The sequence below is a fragment of the Rhineura floridana genome, chromosome 1 (assembly GCF_030035675.1).
Source record: "Rhineura floridana isolate rRhiFlo1 chromosome 1, rRhiFlo1.hap2, whole genome shotgun sequence".
NCBI classification, from domain to species: domain Eukaryota; kingdom Metazoa; phylum Chordata; class Lepidosauria; order Squamata; family Rhineuridae; genus Rhineura; species Rhineura floridana.
In genome coordinates, this window is record NC_084480.1 from 65,864,699 (window position 1) to 65,886,150 (window position 21,452).

The following is a 21,452-nucleotide window of genomic DNA, read 5'->3' on the forward strand; positions in this document are numbered from 1 at the left end:
GGCTTTAAAAAAAGATTAGACAAATTCATGGAGGACAGGGCTATCAATGGCTACTAGCCATGATGGCTGTGCTCTGCCACCCTAGTCAGAGGCAGCATGCTTCTGAAAACCAGTTGCCGGAAGCCTCAGGAGGGGAGAGTGTTCTTGCACTCGGGTCCTGTTTGCGGGCTTCCCCCGGGCACCTGGTTGGCCACTGTGAGAACAGGATGCTGGACTAGATGGGCCACTGGCCTGATCCAGCAGGCTCTTCTTATGTTCTTATGTTCTTAAGCACCAAACACCAAGTCTTTCCCTAAATAGTATCCTCTTCAATTCTGTCATGATCCCTGAATCCAGCAGTAATCCAGATATGAAGTTGGAGGCAGCTGAGGCACCAACTAAGGAGCCGGACCAAGTTCAAGGCTCTGAACCAGCTGCTGGAGATCAGGAGACCACTGAGCCTGAGCCTGTGAGACAGGAGCCTAAAGAAGAATCTCCAATACTACCAGGGGTTGTAGGGCCAGAGCCAGGGCACTGGCAGACACCTCATCCTAAGCCTGGTTCAGTGGCATTAGGTACACACCAAGTGGGACGTTATGGGATGAGTGCTCATCTTGAGGCCAGAGGATTGTCCCTTTAAGACTTTGAAGTTCTCTACAAGGGAATGGAGCCTAGAAGAGGCTGTCTGGAGGCAGAGGCAGAGGTTTAAAAGACCTCAGTTTAGTCTCAACCTCTGTCGGAGCAAGTTACTCACTTACTTGTGGTCCTGCAACTCCTGATCTGTAGGATCTGGCCTCAGACCAGAACATGACCTCACACGAGTTGCTGTACACTGCTCTGATGTTTTGCAAGAGAGCACTATAGAAATGTTTTATAAATAAATAAATGACAGATTCATATATCCCCCTAAATTCATTTCTCTGCCAGATCCCTCCATATCAGCCACCCATGTTGCCAAATGATTTCTGCTCTGCTTCCCCAAAGGACAAATTCCTATTCTTCTTCCTGTCCTTCAATGCAGCAGCCTAATCATGTACAGTAGCAACCCTGCTTCAGCTTAAAGGCATAGAATTTAAAATGGGAAGTCTCCCTCTAATCTCAGCCACACAATGTGTCCACCAGTCCAACTGCCTCTATAGTTACCCCTTCAAATGCTTCCATCTACTCAAATGCCAATGTGGTGCTCCACCTTCCACCATGCTGAGGGGGAGATAGGGAGAGAACCCTATACATCCTTATTGTGTCTTGCAGTGGTGGACTAACACTATCATTGGTAAAACCTAAAACAAAACATAAGAAACATTCCTCCTCTACACACACACAAAAGAAGACAAAAAACAAACACTCTGGACTGTTATCTTAAATACAGAAATAAAAGATAGCAGTCAGCTGACTTTTTGCCACACCTAAAGCTGGCACTAGGAATGGGGGAGAAATTTATTCATTTACAGATGATCGTATCTAATTTGCACTTTCTGAAACAAGTTGCGAACCGAACACAGTGATCTTTTGAAATTTGCACTTCTCCAAATTTTGCAATGCAGTTCTCCAGCCAAGTAACATGTACAAAAATGCATTTACTACGAATGTGCATAAAAATCATATATTAGTGAGAAGACCATTAAAATGCATTATGTATGGGGAAATTGTTTGCAAAAATGTGGGCATTAGGCAAAGTGAATACAAAGATGTGTATATTAGGAGAAATTCACTCTAAAATGCTGCTGAATTTTCATGGGACTTAAAAAATAATAATTCACAAACTGATGTGGATATGTGGAGAACTGCACTGGAAAAACTGGAAAAATGAGAAACTGAGAGAAACAGATATTGACTTATTCACTCATCCAACTGATCCAACAAACAGATCCAACAACAGAAACTTGTTTCTCCAGGCTAGAAGCACTAAGTACATTTCTCATATGTGTGAACTGACTGCAGGGTTAGCCCAAGACATTTTGCTACCTAAAGTGGAGCAGCAGATGAATTCCTTCTCCCTAAATCAAGATATATAGTACCCAAGGCTAGCCAAGTTATTATGGTATCGGAGGCAGAAAAATCACACCAGTGCTACTCCCTCTCCCTAGCAATAATAATATAATTTAAATATAAACTAATATGAATTAAACAACTAATTATCTACCCTGTCCTGACATGACAAACCAGCTGCCGGGGGAAGCCTCCCCATGCACCCTATTGGCAGGGCTAGCCATATCTGGGCTACTGCTGGGAGGAAGGGCGGAATACAAATAAATAAATAAATAAATAAATAAATAAAATATCTGCAAAGCAGCAGCAAAAATATCTTGATTTACATTGTTTGATGTTGATCTGTTGCTACTTTGTGGGGTTGCGCTCTATTTCTTGATGGTATATTTTTTCATTGGTATTAGGGCTGTGCACAGCTCACCTGATCTGCCCAGTGGCCTCAATCTGTAAGCCCAGAGGAGGACCAATCTGCCCTGTCCCAATTATGGGACCACACACCTGCCCCGGATCTATCCACATAGTTACTTGGGGGATGGAGCTAAGGGTTTTTTTTTTAATTAAAAAATGTTGGTGGTGGGGAAGGAGACACTATGTCTTCTTCTTTCCCTGCCTGAAAGCAGGTGGCTGCAACCAGGACCATGCAAGAACTGCTTTGCACCCAGAGTGGGGCAAAATTGTGGGGTGGCATGTTACCCCAGAGCGACGGGAGGGAGATTCCTCCTTCCACCTCTGCTTGCTCTCGCAGGATTGTTAGTGATCTTGGGCAATCCTGTGAAAGCCTGAGCATGACAGAGTTGAGGCCTGGGCCTGCCCGACACCAGCATCTTCCTTTGCCCACCAGCTTTGAAGGGAGGACATGGAGTGGACTGTCGAAGAGACATGTAAGAGGTTGGTATTGATTAGAGGCTCTCCAGCAGCCACTCTGCAGCCTACTCTCTCCAAAGCCTGGTTCCCCTGTGTTAGATGCTGTTGCTCACCCTCCCCATGCCCCACCTGTCATGAGCCCTGCTGGAGTAGGGTGATGGACAAGAATGAAGTGGAGGAGGAGGAAGACTTAGAGTGGGATGTTCAAGCCAGTGAGGGGCCGAGTGGGGACTGGGACTCAGAAGGTGCCCCAGGCTCTGGACTTTGACAGTTCAACCCCAACAGCTCCAGATACCCCTCTGGAGAGCCTACCTGACCAGCCACTTGTTTCCCAGCCTGATGCTTCCCCTCTCCCTCTGCCCGCATCTCCAGCAGACAGCCCTCCTCCCTTAGAGGAGGAAGACAGGACAGTGACGGAGGCTCCGTCTTCACCTCATGCCAGGAGGCGAAAATGGCAGGAGATTCAACAGACACAGTTGAGGTGGAGTCTCCGCCTGCGTGTGTGCTCCCAACAGTGACAGTTGGCACATGCAAGCAGCGTGCCTGCCCAGCCTTACTTAAGCCGAGGGAGGGAGGGAGGGAGTAGTTGCTGAGTCAACATCTTGCTGCCCTGGGCTCCTGCTGGGAGAAAGGGTGGGATATAAATTAAATAATAATAACAACAACAATAAAAATATTATTATTATTAATAATAATAATACAGTGGGGCCCTGCTTGTCAGCACCCCGCTTGTCGGCATTCCGGTAATACGGCAGTGCCAGTGGGATGATCAGCTGTAGCACAGGAAGCTTGCACGCTTCAGCTGATTGCTGTCAGCTGGAGTGCGGCTGCTGGAGCTCCCCACGCTACAGCACGTGATCAGCTGTCGCACGGGGAGCTCTCGCGCTACAGCTAATCCCTGTCAGCTTTTTGGCGGTTTTCTGGTAGTTTTCTCTTTTCAGTGGTTTTTGCTTTTTGGCGGGGGCCTGGAATGGAACCTGCCGTATGAGTGGGGCCCTACTGTAATAAAAATATCTTGTGCCTAGTTAGTCCTAGAGAGATGCTGCATCCTGAGTAAGCCGTAGGTAGATTCATGAAGCGCACTGAATTGAAACGGTCTCTTACTACAATAAAAGAAAAAAAAACACAACCGTATCTGAGTCTGAGTTCTTTGAGTTCGGGTAGGACACTGCCCCTTACTAGCCCCAGATCACTCTGGACTACCAGTACCCAACCTGTAGTGATTGGGGCTGTCTGAACCCGACTCAGCTGAGGTCCAAAAGCCTCCAAAGAGGACTGATTTGGCTTAGGCCTTAGCCAAATAGAGTGTTGGACTACGACCTCAGAGACCAAGGTATGAATCCCCACACAGCCATAAAATACACTGGGTGACCTTGGGCCAGTCACTGCCTCTCAACCTCAGAGGAAGGCAATAGTAAACCACCTCTGAATACCGCTTGCCACGAAAACCCTATTTGTAGGGTTGCCATAAGTCGGGATCGACTTGGAGGCGGTCCATTTCCATTTTATCAGTTTTTGGATGTGTTCCTTTTGCCAAGCTCTGCGATCTTTCACCAACAAACTTAAGATGGCGATTCAGCAGGCTGTGCACTCTGTATAATAGCTCGGCCATACAATAGCTCTTAAGAGAAGATATCATGGAACTATTTTAATGAGGGAAAGAGATTTGCCATTAACTATGCATTAGGAACAAATTTGTGAACTGATAACCTGAAAGAAAGAAGAACTGATAACCCTTGAGAGAGAAGAAAAACACAGAATGGTAAGAATTAATGTTAAAATAATTGTAATTTTATACCTGAATGGAGATAAACAGGTTCCATGTTAGATACTTTTACCTCACTCTTAGACAGTGACGAATAGCTTTGTAATTTTTTCTCTCCAAACTAGCCAGCTACAAGGAGATAATTTCTTTCAAAAAGCATTAGGCACTGGAGGTGGTGGTGACTCTGATTGAATCATGTATTTTAGAAGGAAAAGGCTGCATTAATCCTCTAATTTAGTAAAATTAAGAGGTAGCTGAGGCAAGCTGTCTTTTTATGGTGTTCATGCATTTGTCAGCCTAATGGATAGTTAAACATTTTTCTCTATTGCTCTAAGCTTTAGTGTAAACAAGGAACGTGTGTGAGGTATGAAAGGGACCTTGGACTGACACAACCAATTGCCGATTCTTGATAAAGATTAGAGTTATCAGAGAAACAATAAAACTTTTCAGGGTGATTTCCCTGATCCTGTGCCCCACCCTAAACCATGCCTGAAATCCTAGAGATAACCTGCCATACAATGTTGAATCTGGATTGTGCCTTTTGCCCACTACTTTACATTGTAATTAGGCCATGGGAGGATTATTAATCTTAATGCTATGGTGCATGAACCTAGGAGATCAGCGTTACCGGTTTTTCTGTTTTGCATATCCTAGTGGTCCTGTTAAAACATGGACCTGTTCAAATAAAATGTAAAAAGCTCTGCAAGCGACCATTCCTAATAAGTCAAGGGGTTCTTCTGGTGCACTCTTTGGGGCGATCAAATAAATCTGGTTATCAATCTTGCAAGATGATAACCCGGTTCAGGTCAGGTGGTAAAGTGTTACACAAACCTCATTGACAACCTTGACGACTCTCCCTGGTGATCAGCACTGTTACCCATCACAATTTCAGACCTACAAAAGCCCACATTGTGCTACCAGGAATAACAGGCCAACTTTAGGGCAGGCTTGTGAACTTCAAGCAGGCTTACCAGTCATTTATTATGGTCTCAAAATTGCTTGAGAGCAAGAAAGGGAGAAAGATAACATTGTAATTCCAGAGGAGATGACATGAAAGAAGAGGGACTGAAGGTCAGTGGTGAAGCACATCCTTTGCATACAGAAAGCCCCAAGTTAAATCCCTGGCATGTCTAGCTGAAAGTATCAGGTAGCAGGTGACGGGGAAGAACATTTTCTGCTTAAGATCCTGGAGAGCTGCTGCCAGTCAAGGAAGGCAATGCTGGGCTAGGTGGATACAGTGTCTTGACCTGATATAAGGCAGCTTCCATTATCCATAAAAGGGAAGGCGTGGCAACTTATGTTTGGGAGTGGAATAGAAGCGGAGGGCTAGCAGTCAGCCTAGTTTAATAATTTCCTTGGCATTGTTGCTGAGTAGAACCTTATAGAAGAAAAATAGAATAAAAGAAAGATGGTCCAATGTTTCCATTGGTTTTCTCATCTGAAAAATGGTGGTATCAAACAGGAAAGGACAAAGAGGGTTTGCTCTATGACACTACAGAATGTGGGTGTTTTCTGCGTCACTAAGATGCAGCTCAGACGTGTTATTGATAGTGTAATTTAGAAGACTTTTGTTTTACAATCAGATCCTGATTCTCACACTTGGCCAGCATGTTTGCTCTGCTTTTTTAGGCATGTTTAGACAGGGAAAGCAGGGATGGCTCATGACGGAGAGGGGACAGGGCAGGGCAGGGGCTCTACTGTATCACTGAGCTCATTGTGTTGTCCTCCTGCAAGTGGTGCTTCTCAAACTTTCATCTTTAGTATGATGAGTGCAACGGTGAATGACAGGTCCTGTATATGCCATTTGATTTCAATGAAGGTAATTATCTATTTGATTGAGTCTGATGTCCAAGCCTTTGTACCAAATAGCTTCAAGCAAAAATAAATAAATAAAATGCAAACCATGTAATTATTTACCCATTTTACTTTCTAATAATGAAGCACTATTATGCAGTGGTGGCTGTGCCCATTGAGACTGGTAGGGTGGAAAGCAGACAGACTAATAGCAGGTGGAGCCAGAGCCAATGACAGGCAGAACCTCTCCCCCCTACTGAGTTCCATAATGGCAACAATGAAACTGAGGAGGAAACTGACAGCCAGTGCCACCCCCTGGACTGGTATTAAGTATGAAGGCAGGCAAGTGGAGGCTGGCTGAGGTTGGTAAAGCAGTGCCCCATTAACCTTAATGGATATTATGGATGATAGCAAATATTTGTCCTTTAGCTTGGAATTAGATTTCCACTTTTGCTATAACATTGATAATCATTAGTAAATGATTGTTCAGTTTTTTTAAAAAGATGACACAACTTGGTGATTTTAAATGTTATGTTACTCCAAGAGATTTTACTTTCTGCTTTTGTGAATAAAAATTAACAATACTGGAAATAATTTCCATGAGGCAAAGAATTGAAAACCAACTGTAGTCACTAACACTTTTAAGAAAAAATATTGATCATCCTCTGAATTATAATCTTCCCTCAGACGTTCTCTAGATTGGTATATATTAAAGCAAGAATCTGCATATGTGCTGTCAACATTAGGCTGACTAGAATATATTTTGTTGGCATGTAAGCAAAATTTTTTGATACTATTATTTATTGTATTTTTAGGCAACCCTTCAACCAATGTTCCCAGGGCAGGACACACTTTATATTAAAATAGATAGACAATAAAATTATAAAACTGTAATATAGAAATAACCAGCAGCAGGACAACATGTAGTCACATAGCAGCAATTGATCATATTATGAGCCCTCAAGGGTCAGGTAGAACAGGTAGATCTTCAATTGGCCACAAAAATTGGCCCCTCTATAGTGTGGGGATTAGTATCTCCCCCAGGACTACTATCATAAAGGAGTGTGCAGAGCACTACCCCTTGAAGCCCCTTTTGAGAGCGGTGTGAAGAGTTTTAGTCTGCTTATCTTGGAATCCCCTAGTAGGTGCTCTGGCTTCGAGTGCAATTCTTTTCTGGAGCGCCAGAGGAAGGATTGTGCCGGCTGTGTTTTTTGTGTGGGGGAGGCTGGTTTTGCTCTGGTGAAAAGGGCAGAATGACTTTAGAAGACTGGTAATGTGAGTCGTGCCTATTAAGTTGATTGAACTCAAGGAGTGATAGGGGCCCTTAGCAGGCCAGATACTCCTGGATCGGGCGTCGGGGCATGGAGGGATCTTTACTGATCCAATAAGACCCCTGAAAGATTGCTGGGAGACCGTTTGGGATCATGTGTCTGCCCATGGGGGTTGATGGAGAGCCATCCAATGACCAATATATTAGTACATTGACTACCGCCTACCGTTGGAGAAGCAGGGTTCGTTGACCTTTGGGCAAGGGCGAATGATATATACTTCCTATTACCTGCTCGGGGCCAGATCAGAGTTGTAAAGGTGTAGGGGGTCATCTGGTTCAGCCTCTGGCTGCTGCTATTTAATGCTAGATCGATTACTCAAAAGACTCTCCTCATCCATGATATGATCCTGGATGAGAGGGCAGATCTGGCTTGTATCATGCAGACCTGGTTGGATGAGGTAGCGGGTCCTATTTTAGCAGCCTCATGCCCAGCTGGATTCCTGTATGCGCAACAGCCGAGGGGTAGGGGTCGGGGTGGTGGTGTGGCAGTTATTTACCGTAGCTCCCTGTTTTTGTCCAGGTTCCCCCTTCGTGAGACTAAGATTTTGGATTGCCTTTATTAGCGTCTGGGCCCAACGGGTAGTCTTGGGTTCCTTTTGGTTTATCGGCCACCATGCTGCACCTCGGATTCTTTGGCCGAGGTGCTGGAGGTGGTCTCGGATGTATGGGCACAATCCCCCAACTTGGTTGTTTTGGGGGATTTTAACGTGCATTCCAAGGCCTCCCTCTCAGGAGGGGCCCAAGACTTTATGGTCACGATGGCAGCCTGGGAGCTACAATCCATTCAAACAGGGCCTACACACGCTGCAGGTCATGCCCTTGATCTGGTGTTTCTTTCCAGGGAGGTGGGCAGTGACTTGGAAGTTGGGGGGGTTGGTCACTGTCCCCCTGCCCTGGCCAGACCATTATTTGGTTAGAATAGATCTTCGCCTATCCCCCCTTCTTCGGAGGACTGGAGGATCTACCAGGTTGATTCGCCCTAGGCGGCTGTTGACCCCACAGGGCTTCATACGTGAATTGGGGGACTTTCTAAACACCTCTGATGGCCAATCGGCCGAGACCTTGGTGTCTAGGTGGAATGTGGGGGTGACTGAGGTGGTGGACCGGTTGGCCCTGAAATGCCCCCTCCCTTTAAACAGACGTAGGACAGCACCATGGTATACCCCTCAGTTGCGTGGCCTACGGTGGGAGGTAAGATGGCTGGAACGCAGTTGGCGGAAGACATGTGCAGAGGCGGATAGAACACGGAGTAAAGCAGCAGCGGCTACCTATCGGACGGCGATGAGAACAGCAAAAAGGGATTTTTTTGCGGTCTCTATAGCGACCACGGAATGTTGTCTGAGGGGATTGTTCTAGGTGGTCCATAGCTTGGTAGGGCCAGTTGCTCTGGACCCGTCAGATCAAGCCTTGGCCTCCTGTAACGACTTCACAAAACATTTTGCGGATAAAATTGATCACATCAAGAGATCTATTCTGCTTGCCACAACCTTAACAATGGAACCTGAGCTGACCACTGGACCTTCAGGGTCCTGGGATAGCTTCCAGCTCCCTTCCTGTGAGGAAGTAGTCAAGACCTTGTCTGTGCTGAGACCATCTTCTTGTATTCTCGACCCCTGCCCAGCGTGGCTCATTGTGAGCTGCAGAGACAAACTGGGCGAGGGGATCAGGGCAGTGGTTAATGCGTCCCTTGATGAAGCTCATCTGCCATCTGCCTTCAAGGAGGCGGTAATAATTCCAACTTTGAAAAAGGCCTCCTTAGACCCCTTGGATTTAAACAACTTCCGCCCAGTCTCAAATCTGCCATTCCTGGGTAAATTGGTCGAGCAGGTAGTGGCGAACCAACTCCAAATGTACTTAGAGGAAGTAAACTACCTTGACCCATTTCAATCAGGGTTTAGACCCTGACATGGGACAGAAATAGCATTAGTAGCCCTGGTGGACGATATGAGAAGGGCACTGGATAGAGGGGAATATACCCTCCTTGTTCTCCTGGATCTCTCTGCGGCCTTTGACACTGTCGACCACGGTATCTTGCTGGATCGCCTAGAGAGGTTAGGGATTGGAGGCACCGTTCTACGGTGGTTCCGCTCCTTCCTCTCTGGGAGATACCAGAGAGTGGTACTGAGGAATGAGGTTTCAGAGCCCTGGCCTCTCACGGTGGGGTGCCACAGGGCTCTATCCTCTCCCTGATGTTATTCAATGTTTATATCAGGCCACTGGGAGATGTCATTAGGAGATTTGGGCTGCAATTCCACCAATGCACAGATGATACCCAGATCTTCCTCTCATTTAAATCTTCCCCACCAGCGGCGATAGAAATGCTGTCTAAGTGTCTGGAGTCGGTGAGGGATTGGATGAGCAGGAGTAAGCTCAGACTGAATCCTGATAAAACTGAGGTTCTGTTGGTGGGTGATAAAGAGAAATTGGGGATTACTGATTTGATGCTCAATGGGGTATTATTGCTCCTAAGAGATCAAGTCTGGAGTTTGGGGGTCATTCTTGACTCCCAGCTATCTATGGAGGCACAGGTAGCGGCCATCAGTCAGGCGGAGCTTTATCAACTACATCTTTTCCAAAGGATACACCCTTACCTCCCGAGCCACTTGCTTCCCAAAGTAGTACATGCTCTGATCTTATCCCGGATGGATTATTGTAATGCCTTATATGTTGGTCTTCCCTGGACTACGGTTCGTAAGCTGCAGCTAGTGCAGAATGAGGCAGCTCACCTGATTAAGGGCAGTCGCTGCCGTGACCATATCACCCCAGTTCTTAAGGAATTGCACTGGCTACCTGTGGTTGCACGGGCCAAATTTAAGATCCTGGCTTTAACTTATAAGGCTCTTCATGAGGCCAGCCCACTCTAAAGAGTTGCCTTCATTCGCACCAGGGGCGCCGGCTTACAAGATCGTCCTTGAATGGCTCACTTCTTATACCTCCAGTAAAAGAGGCAAGGTTGGTGAGGACAAGGTCTAGAGCCTTTTCTATCGTGGCTCCTACGCTTTGGAATTTGTTGCCAACTGACCTCCATCAGGCCCCTTCCCTGCTATGCTTTCGGCAGACCTTGAAGACCTGGCTCTTTACCCAGGCGTGGGAAGGGGATTAGGCTGGCAGATTGCAGATCATGGGGGGTTTAAATGTTTAAGCTTTTAATTTTTAAGTTCTAATTTTTAGGATTTTGATTATGTTTATATGAAATGTACTTGTGTTTGGTTGTAAGTCACCCAGAGTGGCAGATTAACCTCTGCCAGATGGGCATCTAACAAATCTCATAAAAAAAATGCTATCAGTGAGAGAAATATATGTATTTCTACTGGGAGGGAATTCTAGGATCAGGGAGCCATGACCAAAAAAGGCCCTGCTACAAGTCACCATGGCATGAGCCACAGTTAAAGACGGATCTATCAGCAGGGCCTCCTTAGCATAGAGAAAACATGGGCTGATATGTACACTGGCAGAGGCATTCCTTCAGATACCCAGAATACAAGCTGTCTAGGGCTTTATGTACCCAACTGAGCACCTTAAAGTGGGCCCTGTAGCAAACAACCAGCCAGTGGAATTCTTTTAAGTGGTATAATATGCTTGTAGCTAGTTCTGGTAGTTAGTAATTGGCCCCTTATCTTTAATGGAACTCTTGCTGATTGCTATGGGTCTACAGCTGTGTTCAGTCAGTCATGTCCTCCACATGGAAGGCAGATTAGGATTGTGTCCACTGACTCCACTCTCAACATTGCTTCATCCTGCTAACCTTGCCCTCAACCTCTACACATTTGCCACATCTTACATGGGCACACTGTAGTCCTCTTCAAACATTACAATTCCCACCTGAGTAGTATTATGTGGGGGAGAGCTGAGATGAGCAGCAAAGCTCTGCCAGCTATGAGTTGGAGGGCCTACTTATGAGAAAGTATGTTTTCCATTTCTTACATTCTGATTGGTCACCTTCCCACTAAAAGCTAGTGTCCTTTATGAAGACTTGAGAAATAATGTTCTATTCATTTAGTTCAAGTATATAATTAAGTAGCTTTTTTACAAATATGTTAATTGTATTGTACACAATGCCTTAAAAACTAGCATTCTTTATGAAAACTTAAATCTAATGATTCTTCATTTAGTATTTAAGGAATGCAATTTAAATTTGGTGTGTGCATGTATATTCTGGACAAATCTGTTAATTTCATTGTCTACTGGGTCTTACCATTCCACAGAAATGCTGCAAAATTTTATAGGATTTCTCCTTTTTGGTATGTGATATAAAACTTTGTTTCCCCCCCCACTGAAATGAATTTATTGCATAAACACTGTATAAAACTTGAGCACAAAAAGAAAAGTACTGGAAAAAAGTTTATTTTACAAGTTGTACAAGTAACAAAGAATTAACATCAACTCCTGTACACAAAATAATAAACATCATCAGACAAGATGATCCTGACGGAATACATCTCAACAGTGCACACAAATGGGACCTGGGTATGCTCAACAGCAGTAGTACTGTTCAGGAAGGCTGTTTTCTGCAAACTTGCTTCCTTTAATATATACAGTTAAAACAATTGTGCTTTTGCCTATCCAGGATAACAGTGCTCTTTTCTAAAAGAAAAAAAAATAATGTAAAATTGCACCAAGATCCAGAGGTATGTGTGCAGCATTTCAATCCAACAGAAGAAACAGATACTGGGTGCATGTTTTGTAGCGCTAAAAGTCTGATTGGGTACTGGAACTTTTTGGCCCCAGGAAATACACATGCAATACCTGTAACTGCCCCTCTCATTGGACTGGAGCACCGGTCTTTAATTATAATGAAACTTTTCAATCATTTTTCAAGTAAATAGTCCCACCCCTCCCTCCAAATTCACCTCATTTACAAAAAAAGGTAAAAAAAAACTTCAGCAGGTGAGATGCTGAAAGATATACTGAATGAAAAACTGATATATATAAGGGCAGTGTATCAATTCCCAAATCTCAAACTGAAGTGGCGTGTTTTGGAGGGATTTTGAGTTTGTCAGAGGCAAAGCAGTATCTGTGTGAGGTTATTATGAATCAAAGTTGAAACTCCTGAAGCATTTCATGGCACCTCAGTGATCCAGACATCAAAAAATGCTGCAGACAAGCATCTGCTAAAAGCAAAAGTAATGTCGCTATGCTTATCGTATAAGGGATAATGTCAGGACGGAGTGATGGGGAAATGGACAGCAAACACCAGAGTGGACAGAGGGTGGAGAGAGAGCTCCACTGTGAATGACAAGTCAAACTTGTAAGCAGAGGCAATGATTTTATCCAGAAAGTGAATCCATGTTAATTCATGTATCCCCCAAATCAACTTTAAAGGTGTCTAGTGCAAAAGCCCCGGGACCTATTTGTCAGGTTTCTTATTCAAAGGCACCTCTTTCATGTCTGACTCAGAAGAGGCACCTCTTTCATGTCTGACTCAGAAGAGGCAATCTTTTCAGACTCAGAACAGGCAATCTAGCCTGTAAATTTAATCCTATTTTGCCCCTGGAGAAAATATAGACATTTCCATTAAAAAAAAAACTTTAAAATTTAAAAGTGCCCAGAACAAAAGTTCCTGAACATATTTGCTTGTAATTTGGTGGGCTTTATCTGCTCTGGAGGGCCTAGTATGTCTGCAAATTTCATCCACTGTCAAAAGGTTAAAAAGTTACATCTGTTTTTAAATTTCCCAATAGTGAATTTAGGAGAGGGGGTACCTGGAATGAAATGGACATGGATGGACCTTGAGCTGAATTTGGCAGCCTATGAAGCTCTGTGGACTGAATACACACCACTAGCACTATTACCAGTCTAAAATTTCCTCACTGGACTACAGCCCAAGCCTTGAAGATTCTAAGAGGCTGCATATCTTCCACACTCGGTGAAGGCAACATGTGATACAATGTAACCAGTAGTGAAAGTTGCCACAAAGCAGACTAATTGGAATCCTTGTTTTGGTGGACATTCAAGATATTGAACATGTGCATGCAAACTGAATACCAGCTGGCAAATGCATTCGTTTTTGTGTAGGTCCATTACATTATATTTTTCTGGGACATTTTTGCAGCTTTGTAAAAGAGAGAGCTATCCAATCAGGCCCCAAAGTCAATTGAAATGTTGAGTAGACTTCACATTTTAGAAAAGGAATACGAGGGAGAATCACTTCAAAGGAGAAACACAAATATATTATACATTTATCTTCATTAATCTGAGGAACTCCAGAGCTCCTAGTGAAAAGAAAAACATGAATTATAAAACACCAGTTTATGAATTACAAGTATTCACAAGAAAAATTATCTGAATGAAAACAAATTCCTTTTCTTACTTTGCATTTCTAAAGAGACTATAGGAATAGTTTTACATTAAGGGATCAGATTTTGCCCACTGGGTAGATGCTGGAGATAGTGCTGGGCAATAATGATTTTCTATCGCAGTAGCTATTCATGGTAGGAACCAGGCAACAAACCTATGCTATGGAAAGGTATGAAAACAGAAAAAATAATTTATTCTTTACTTGCATCTGAACACTTGTAACTTAATACCATATGATGAGTATAAGTCAGTCCCACTGACTGTAACCTTACTGCAGTTTCTGTAGGCTACCTTTACTACTCTTGAAGCTCTAGGACAGTCTTTCCAACCCTAGTGCCCTCCAAATGTTTTGGACTATAACTCCCATCAGCCCAAGGAAACATGGCCATGCTGGCTGGGGCTGATGGTAGTTGTAGTTCAAAACATCTGGAGGGCATCAGATGTGGGTTAGGCTGCTCCAAGAGCCTGATCTCCACAAAGAATGCAGATTTCAAATGGTGCCTGTTTTCACTGCACACAGGGAAAGGAAATATACTAACAACTCAAGACAAAGACATAGGAGAGGATATGAGAAAAGCCCTGTTGGTGACATGCAGGGAAAATTCCAGAATCTGTGCTCATGTAACAGAAAAATCTATAAGAGCAACAGGATTCTGACAAAGAGGAGAAAGCACAGGTGTTGTTATCTTGGGCTCTGCTTAACATGCACAAAATGAAGAGAGAAAACCCCAAAACAGCAGTACCCAGGAAAAAAGATATAAAACCCCATCATTTTAGATTTTCAGTGAACTAGATACAAGACCTAAATGAGATGCTCAGCGAACCACTGCAACATTGTATTTTTAACAGACCATCCCAATCATTTAAATCTTTCCCAGCATCATTTAAATCTGATTTAGTTGTCCTTGTGCTTCATGTAATTGTTTCTTTTATAGTCCAAGCCTATGCATGTTTACAGAGCAAGCCTATACATGTCACCTCAGAAGTAAGTCCCCTTCAATTAAATGAGACTTGCTGTCAAGTACATGTATATAGGATTGCAGCCTTATTCTGTTATAGAACAATACTGCTTCTTTTTTATGTAAATTGATAGGATGTCATCTATTTTGAACGGTGTTTTTTCCTGTTGTGTTTATACTGGGAAATGGAACTTTCCCTGAGATGGAAAACATAAAAACGGCTTTGTTAACTAGTTTTTTAGCCCTTTCTTGATTATTGACATTTGGAAATAGCCTGAATAAGGGAAAAAACTGACAGAAAATTATTATTATTATTGTTTTGTTGTTGTTGTTAATAATAACAATATCCCACCCTTCCTCCCAGAAGGAGCCCAGGGTGCCAAAAAAACCCCACTAAAAACATTCTAAAATATCTTAAATATCTTAAAAACAGTATATTAAAACAAATCATCTTTAAAAACATTAAAGAAATATCAGTAATAACTTTATTGATGATGAAAAAGGCACTAATCTCAGCTTCTTTATGATGACTGCATGTCAGCTGATATCTTTTATGGACAATCATTCTGATTAGACTGCTCTAAAATTACTAAGCTTCAAAACAAAAGTCTGCATTATTGTAGTTATCAAATAGCCTATGGAATTTTTCTTATGGTCTGAAAAAAAAAGACACTCTAAGCACAAATTTTCCAGTGAAATTTTTGGAGCTTACAAGCCAAGTCCTTAGGACTGGGGACTACACTTTCCTCCCAGACTTTTCTCTCTCCAGTTTGGGCTTCCTTTTGTAGGGAAAAGAAGGAGAGAAACAAATGATAATGATGGCAAGAGACCTCACAATCGGCTTTTTTAATATGGGGTTTATCATATTCATCCAGTGTATGAAGCCCCTGATGAGTCACACTTATTTAGAGTAAAAAAGAGGCAGAATGCCACTGAAAATGAGATCTAGGGAAGGAAAAATAGGACAAGGTTTTTGTCTCCATGGCCTGCTTGTGGACTTTCCAGAGGAATATGATTTGCTACTGTGGAAAAAAGGATGCTGGATTAAACTGTTGGCCTGATAGTTTCCTGAATGAGCAAGATTATTCCACATGTGAAGGAATGACACAATCAGCCCACCCTTCCTTATACACACCATTCTATTATATCAAAAGCCTCTTGAACACACAAGGGTTAAAAGTGAATAGGAGAGAGCAAGTGGATTCCTCTAAGACCATTGTGCACTAAGGCCTGCAGAGGACTACTAACTGTGTTCAGCTAAGCATACTAAATATGTGAAGGATTGGGGGATGATGGGTGTGAAAAGGGTGCTGAACACCTGAAAAGGGCTAAAAAGCTGAGGCTCCAGATTTACCAGGGGCCCATTTTGTGGCCTGGTGGGAAGGAGGAGGGCAAAGGTGAGAGGAACATGCCATATTGTGTGGCAGCACCATGGTGCAGATTTGGGCTGCTCAGCCATTCCAGCATGTGAGGGGGAGCAGAACAGCAGGTCCAAGGACCATCCAAAATTGATCCATACCAAGGAGGCCTCACCCAACTTCTTGCAGTGTTCCTCAGCACACAGGATGGGTGGCAGGGGCTTGTGCATCTCACAGCACACGGGTTCTGTGATTAGATCCTTGCCCTATGCCAAGCCTAACCATCTTAGTCTGCTTATAAGAAACGTGTTGTGGCCATGATTTCTCCCACCCAAGTCTTCTTGCACTCCACCCTCAACCTTCTGCATGTGCTTGGGACCACAAAGAAAATCTATTGTTTTTGCTTTTGATAATTTATCCTTCTACTCTTAGATGGCAGAAATCGGTAGATAAATGAGAAACCACTCTAATTCCTCTCCCACCTTGCGTTTTTGAAATCACTCCATTGGTTGTGCTTTGAAACTCTCTAGATAGTTTCAGATTTGCAGCCATTCTGTTTACAAGCTTCCTTGCTCATACTGTCACCATTAATGATTCTCATTGTCTACTGTCTCAGAACAAAAGCATAGCAATAGAATTTGTCCCAAATAATAAAAGAAAGTGGAGCTTGGAAGAACAGAAAAAGCAAGGGAACTCAACAGGAGCGTTTTCATTTACTGCTTTTCATATAGACCATGAAAAAAATGGGCATATTGTCCAGCACTATGAAGAATTTGTGTCTTAAAAGGAGTTTTGTAAATTAGAAAGAAAAATCTGGTATGACAACTATATAATCTGTGAAGTTTCAATGCTATTTATTATTTACATTAATTCTGATTAATTATCTTATTTTGTTTAAAGATTATGGTCGCATTCCAATAAATAAAAGGGAAACCATCTGTTTTGCTATTTCAGATATTCAAAGTATACACAAAAAGAACAAAGTCAAGTTAAGGAATGTGTCTTTCATACAAAATCTAGACACTAAGTTAACAGTAAACAAAAAATGACTGAAAACAGTTTCTAAAGCAGCACAGACACACGGTACTAAATTTACATTTTCATCATTCAAAGAAAAATAAAGCTACGTTAATTACAAAATCAGCATAATCTTTGGTACCAAATGTAAGGGCACCTGCTTGTTAACGGTATGTTCATTTGCGATGAGAGCAAGAATCTTGCTTTTAAAAACATCTTGAAACATCAGATCTTTTAAAAAATGTTAATTTGTGACTTACAGTCCAACTACACATTTAGCTTCCATGAAGTTTGTACTTTAGGCCAAACTGCACATTACAATAAACACACACCTTAAAAACTATGTTTAAGCTGACTACTTTTTGCTTTGAAGCAAAAAGCACCTTTGGCATCTGGAACATCTAGATCACACCAGCATCTTGTGGGAAATTCCTTGTCCTGGCTGCTATTTGATTCCAAAAGTTAAATAATAAATTTTGGGAGTCAATAGCTATTTGATGGGGAGCTCCAGGTTGGTGTTCAGTGCTAGCCCTATTCAGAGTAGACCCACTGAAATTAACAGACATGACCAAGTTAAATTCATTAATTTCAATATGTCTACTCTGAGTTGGAATTAGTTGACTATGACCTCCAATCTGGAATGTGTTCTCAGTCATTTGGAGCCCTGCAGCTGTGCTCTCCCCCAAAAATAAAAGTTTGAGCACACTCTTGTGTGTGTGTTTATCATAACATGTATTTCACCTTAACAGAAGCAACTAAAGCAATTGAGAGATGCTAAGCTCTTCTCTACAAATTATACCACCCAAAACAGCCTCTGTGAGATTATTTCCTCCCTTTGAATGTGCAGAATGAATATTCCTGCATAACCTTTGCCAACACCACGTTTCTGCTAGCAGCTAATGCTGGTATGAGTATCTCCAGGGACTATGGGAGCAAAACCTGATGACTGACTGTATATGGTACAGCAGCAGCAAGTCATCACATGGAGGCAGTTTCAGCTGTAATGCATATACTAAGCATAAGCTGAAGAACAAGATGCAATGAAGATTTTTTTAAAAAATAAGATCTTCTAAGACCACTTCTTGAAGATTACTTAAAATGTTCTTATTATTATCTTGTCAAAATCCCTTAAGGGGCTCCAATACCCAGACACCATAGAAAATGAATGATAATTTTAAAAACAGGAAGGAAAAAGAGAAAGGTTATAATACAAAGTCAGGCATTCCCCTGACTGAAGGTACTTTGCTTGATGTTTGTGATGTTATCCACAGCTCTGCCAATTCCACCTTGATTTTTGCTGCCAGATGTTTGTATTTCCTTAAGGGCAGATTCTACCTCCTGGGTATTTCTTTACATGTTGCCAGACTCTGTGGTGGCAAATGAGCAGTAAATAAAATACTTGCTTCTTTAACAGGTGATGAAAGCATCATTGGATCTTGTAAACACAACTGATTTTATACATTCAAGTTTTGTTCTTAGTGAAAGTGGCACTTACTCGAACCATTGCACTCAAGATTTAGCACTTCAACAGGTAAAAATGTTAGCTGGTAGTGGAGTTCTGATGCACCTCTTTGTTCTCCAATGGATTGCTACAGTGCACTGAGATATATCCACTGTTCTGATCCCATTGCTGTTCCATAAAATCTGAATGATAACGCCCATATTCTGCACCACTCTTGTAGTCCTTGACTTGTGCTTTATTGCTGTACACATCTCCCCGTTGTCAATTTAAGTGCTCCTCTGTTATGCAACACACTTAAAGTTTTAAATTCTAATGGCATCCTATGCGGGCTGGCATTAGAAAAAAATCGATACTTTAGGTCATCATAATAATGATATTTAACTGGTTTTCCATTTATATCCTTCGGGAAGGGCCAAAATCCATAGAGATGAATTTCATCGCAGAACCTTGTAGCAAGAGTGTACATGAGGAGTCCTGTGCTGGGTCGCTTGATGAAAACCTTGTTGGTCAACCAATAACTATAAGACAAGTAAAAACAACAACAAATAAACAGATGCATTCGATTCAGAAATTTTGTTTCAACTTCAGCATGTACAACTCTCTAAAACAAAACAAAACAAAACAAAATATCCAAAGCATTCTTATAATTACAAATGTTTTAAGCATCATGGGGAACGTAGGTGAATGAATCATTCTATTTCCAGGCCTTGCCACTTTCTCATGTGTTCACTCACAAGTCCATTCCATCCCATTTCTGCATTTTTTAAAATAAAACCCATTAAGGATGTATTGTTATACGCTGCTTCTCTCAGAGAACACATTTCCAAATGTATTTTCTATTAAAATACACATTTTAAAATGCATCTTGGTTTGGTTTTTGAGTGGAGAATTGCACTGGAACATTTAAGTGAGGAAGCAGGTGGATAGCCAACCTGTTACTTCTTTTTAAAAAAACTTAAAAGCAGATCCGATCACAAATCTCTAATTCCTTGCCTAGGTTTGGCCCTAAGGGGTCCAGCACTCAGAACCATCCTTTTGCCCATGCAGGTTTGCCCACTCTTAGGCACATGGAAACATATTGGGAGAAATATAGACCTAATCAAACAGGGATTTTCTCTTTCACTAATGCTGTGCCACAGCCCTTCTCCGGTATTCAGCAAAATTTCCTTCTGAATATAGCAACAATGAAAAAACCCCAACTTTGGCTAGGTTATTAATCACATGTTGGGAAGGTTTTTCCAAAGCCCAACCTCCAAAACGCAAGAGTGACAGACCGGGTTTGGGGGGGGGGACAAAACACTTGTTTTATGGAAGTTTGATTCTTTGGTTTTCACCCTTCTTGCCGTTTCACAAATTTCAGTCAAAAGCTCTTTTGTTATGGGTAGAAGCAGAATATGAAACACATAAAACCATGCATATTTTGGTTCCAGACCAGGGTTTGGGTGCTTCCAGGCAGGAAGTCTCATTTGCTTATTATACAGCCACGAGAGTGGCTGTATATTATAGCCAGCATGGATTTTTTGCATTCCACAATGTTAAATTGAAAATACACCCCATTCCATTCTGATGCTTCCCAGAAGCTCATTTCAAAATAAAACCTTACAAAACTTATAGTCCTGAACTCAGAAACGCTTTCATGGTGATACACAAAACAGTCAGAAAGAATAGAGTTCAAAGTGTAAAAAGAGGAAGAAAAAAGCAGACCACTTTTGGACTTCTTTCTGTCAGAGTTCTCATAATTTGTTGAAATTAATTAAAAATCAGCCATGTTCACCGAGTAATCCTGTTACTGACCTTGACTCATACTCTGTCCTTCATCTTCTACAATTTTAAAGTTAAAAAAATGCCTGGCTGATTTTTAATTAAAGAAATTTTGCAATGAACTCAATGATAGTGTCGGGAATGCTCAGTAAGAACCAACTTTTAGTATTCTAAAAGCTAGACTCACAGCCACTTGGCTTGGCTAATCAAGGCGCACACCCACACCAGACCTTTATATCACTTTAGACAGCCATAAGGCAGCCATTCCCCCAAATAATCCTGGGAAGTGTAGTTTGTGAAGGGTGCTGAGAAGAGAGTCTTATTCCCCTGACAGAGCTCCTGTGGCCAGAGCGGTCAGCCACTCTGATTGAAGCTTTGTGAGGGGAACAGGGCATCTCCTACCAACTCTCATCACCCTTCATTGACTACATTTCCCAGGATTCCTTGGCAGAAGCCATGACTATCTAAAGTGAAATAAAGGTCTGGTGTGGATGTGACCACGGACAGCTTTGGTTTAAATTTGGGTGGGAGGCTATGTGTGCCTGCTGTAGAATAAAAAGGTGGGGGAAACACTGAAAAAGAATGATACTGTTTGCAATGTTTCCCTTTCAGAAAGGAAAGGGGCTTCCCCTCTGCCCAGTGCCCACCCATCCAATCTCCTCCCCTCCCATTTCTGCTGTCCTCCTCTCCTCCCTGCACCTCCCTCAGGTCAGTTTCACCTGTCCTAAGCCTAATTGCACAGGAGTAAATCCCACTGAACTCAAAAAGCATGCTAATGATCAAACCTGCTCCTCCTCCTCCCTCCTATCCCCTCCCTCTTGTCCCTTCCCTCCCTCTTCCTTCACTCCTCCCCCATCCCCTTCCAATCCCCTCCTTC

At 42.6% G+C, this 21,452-nt stretch overlaps 1 protein-coding gene across 6 annotated transcripts in view; it reads right to left on the reverse strand.

The window, feature by feature from the left end:
* Positions 1 to 12,112: 12,112 nt before the first annotated feature.
* The window catches only part of ST8SIA4 (ST8 alpha-N-acetyl-neuraminide alpha-2,8-sialyltransferase 4), a 168,924-nt gene continuing 159,584 nt past the window's right edge, over positions 12,113 to 21,452 (reverse strand). For 3 of the 6 annotated variants that reach the window (XM_061623217.1, XM_061623231.1, XM_061623257.1), the window contains exon 5: positions 13,940 to 19,332. In XM_061623217.1, coding sequence (XP_061479201.1) covers positions 19,050 to 19,332 — 283 coding nt within the window. In that variant the 3' untranslated portion in view covers positions 13,940 to 19,049. The other 3 variants (XR_009762183.1, XM_061623265.1, XM_061623248.1) reach the window with 3 other exon arrangements.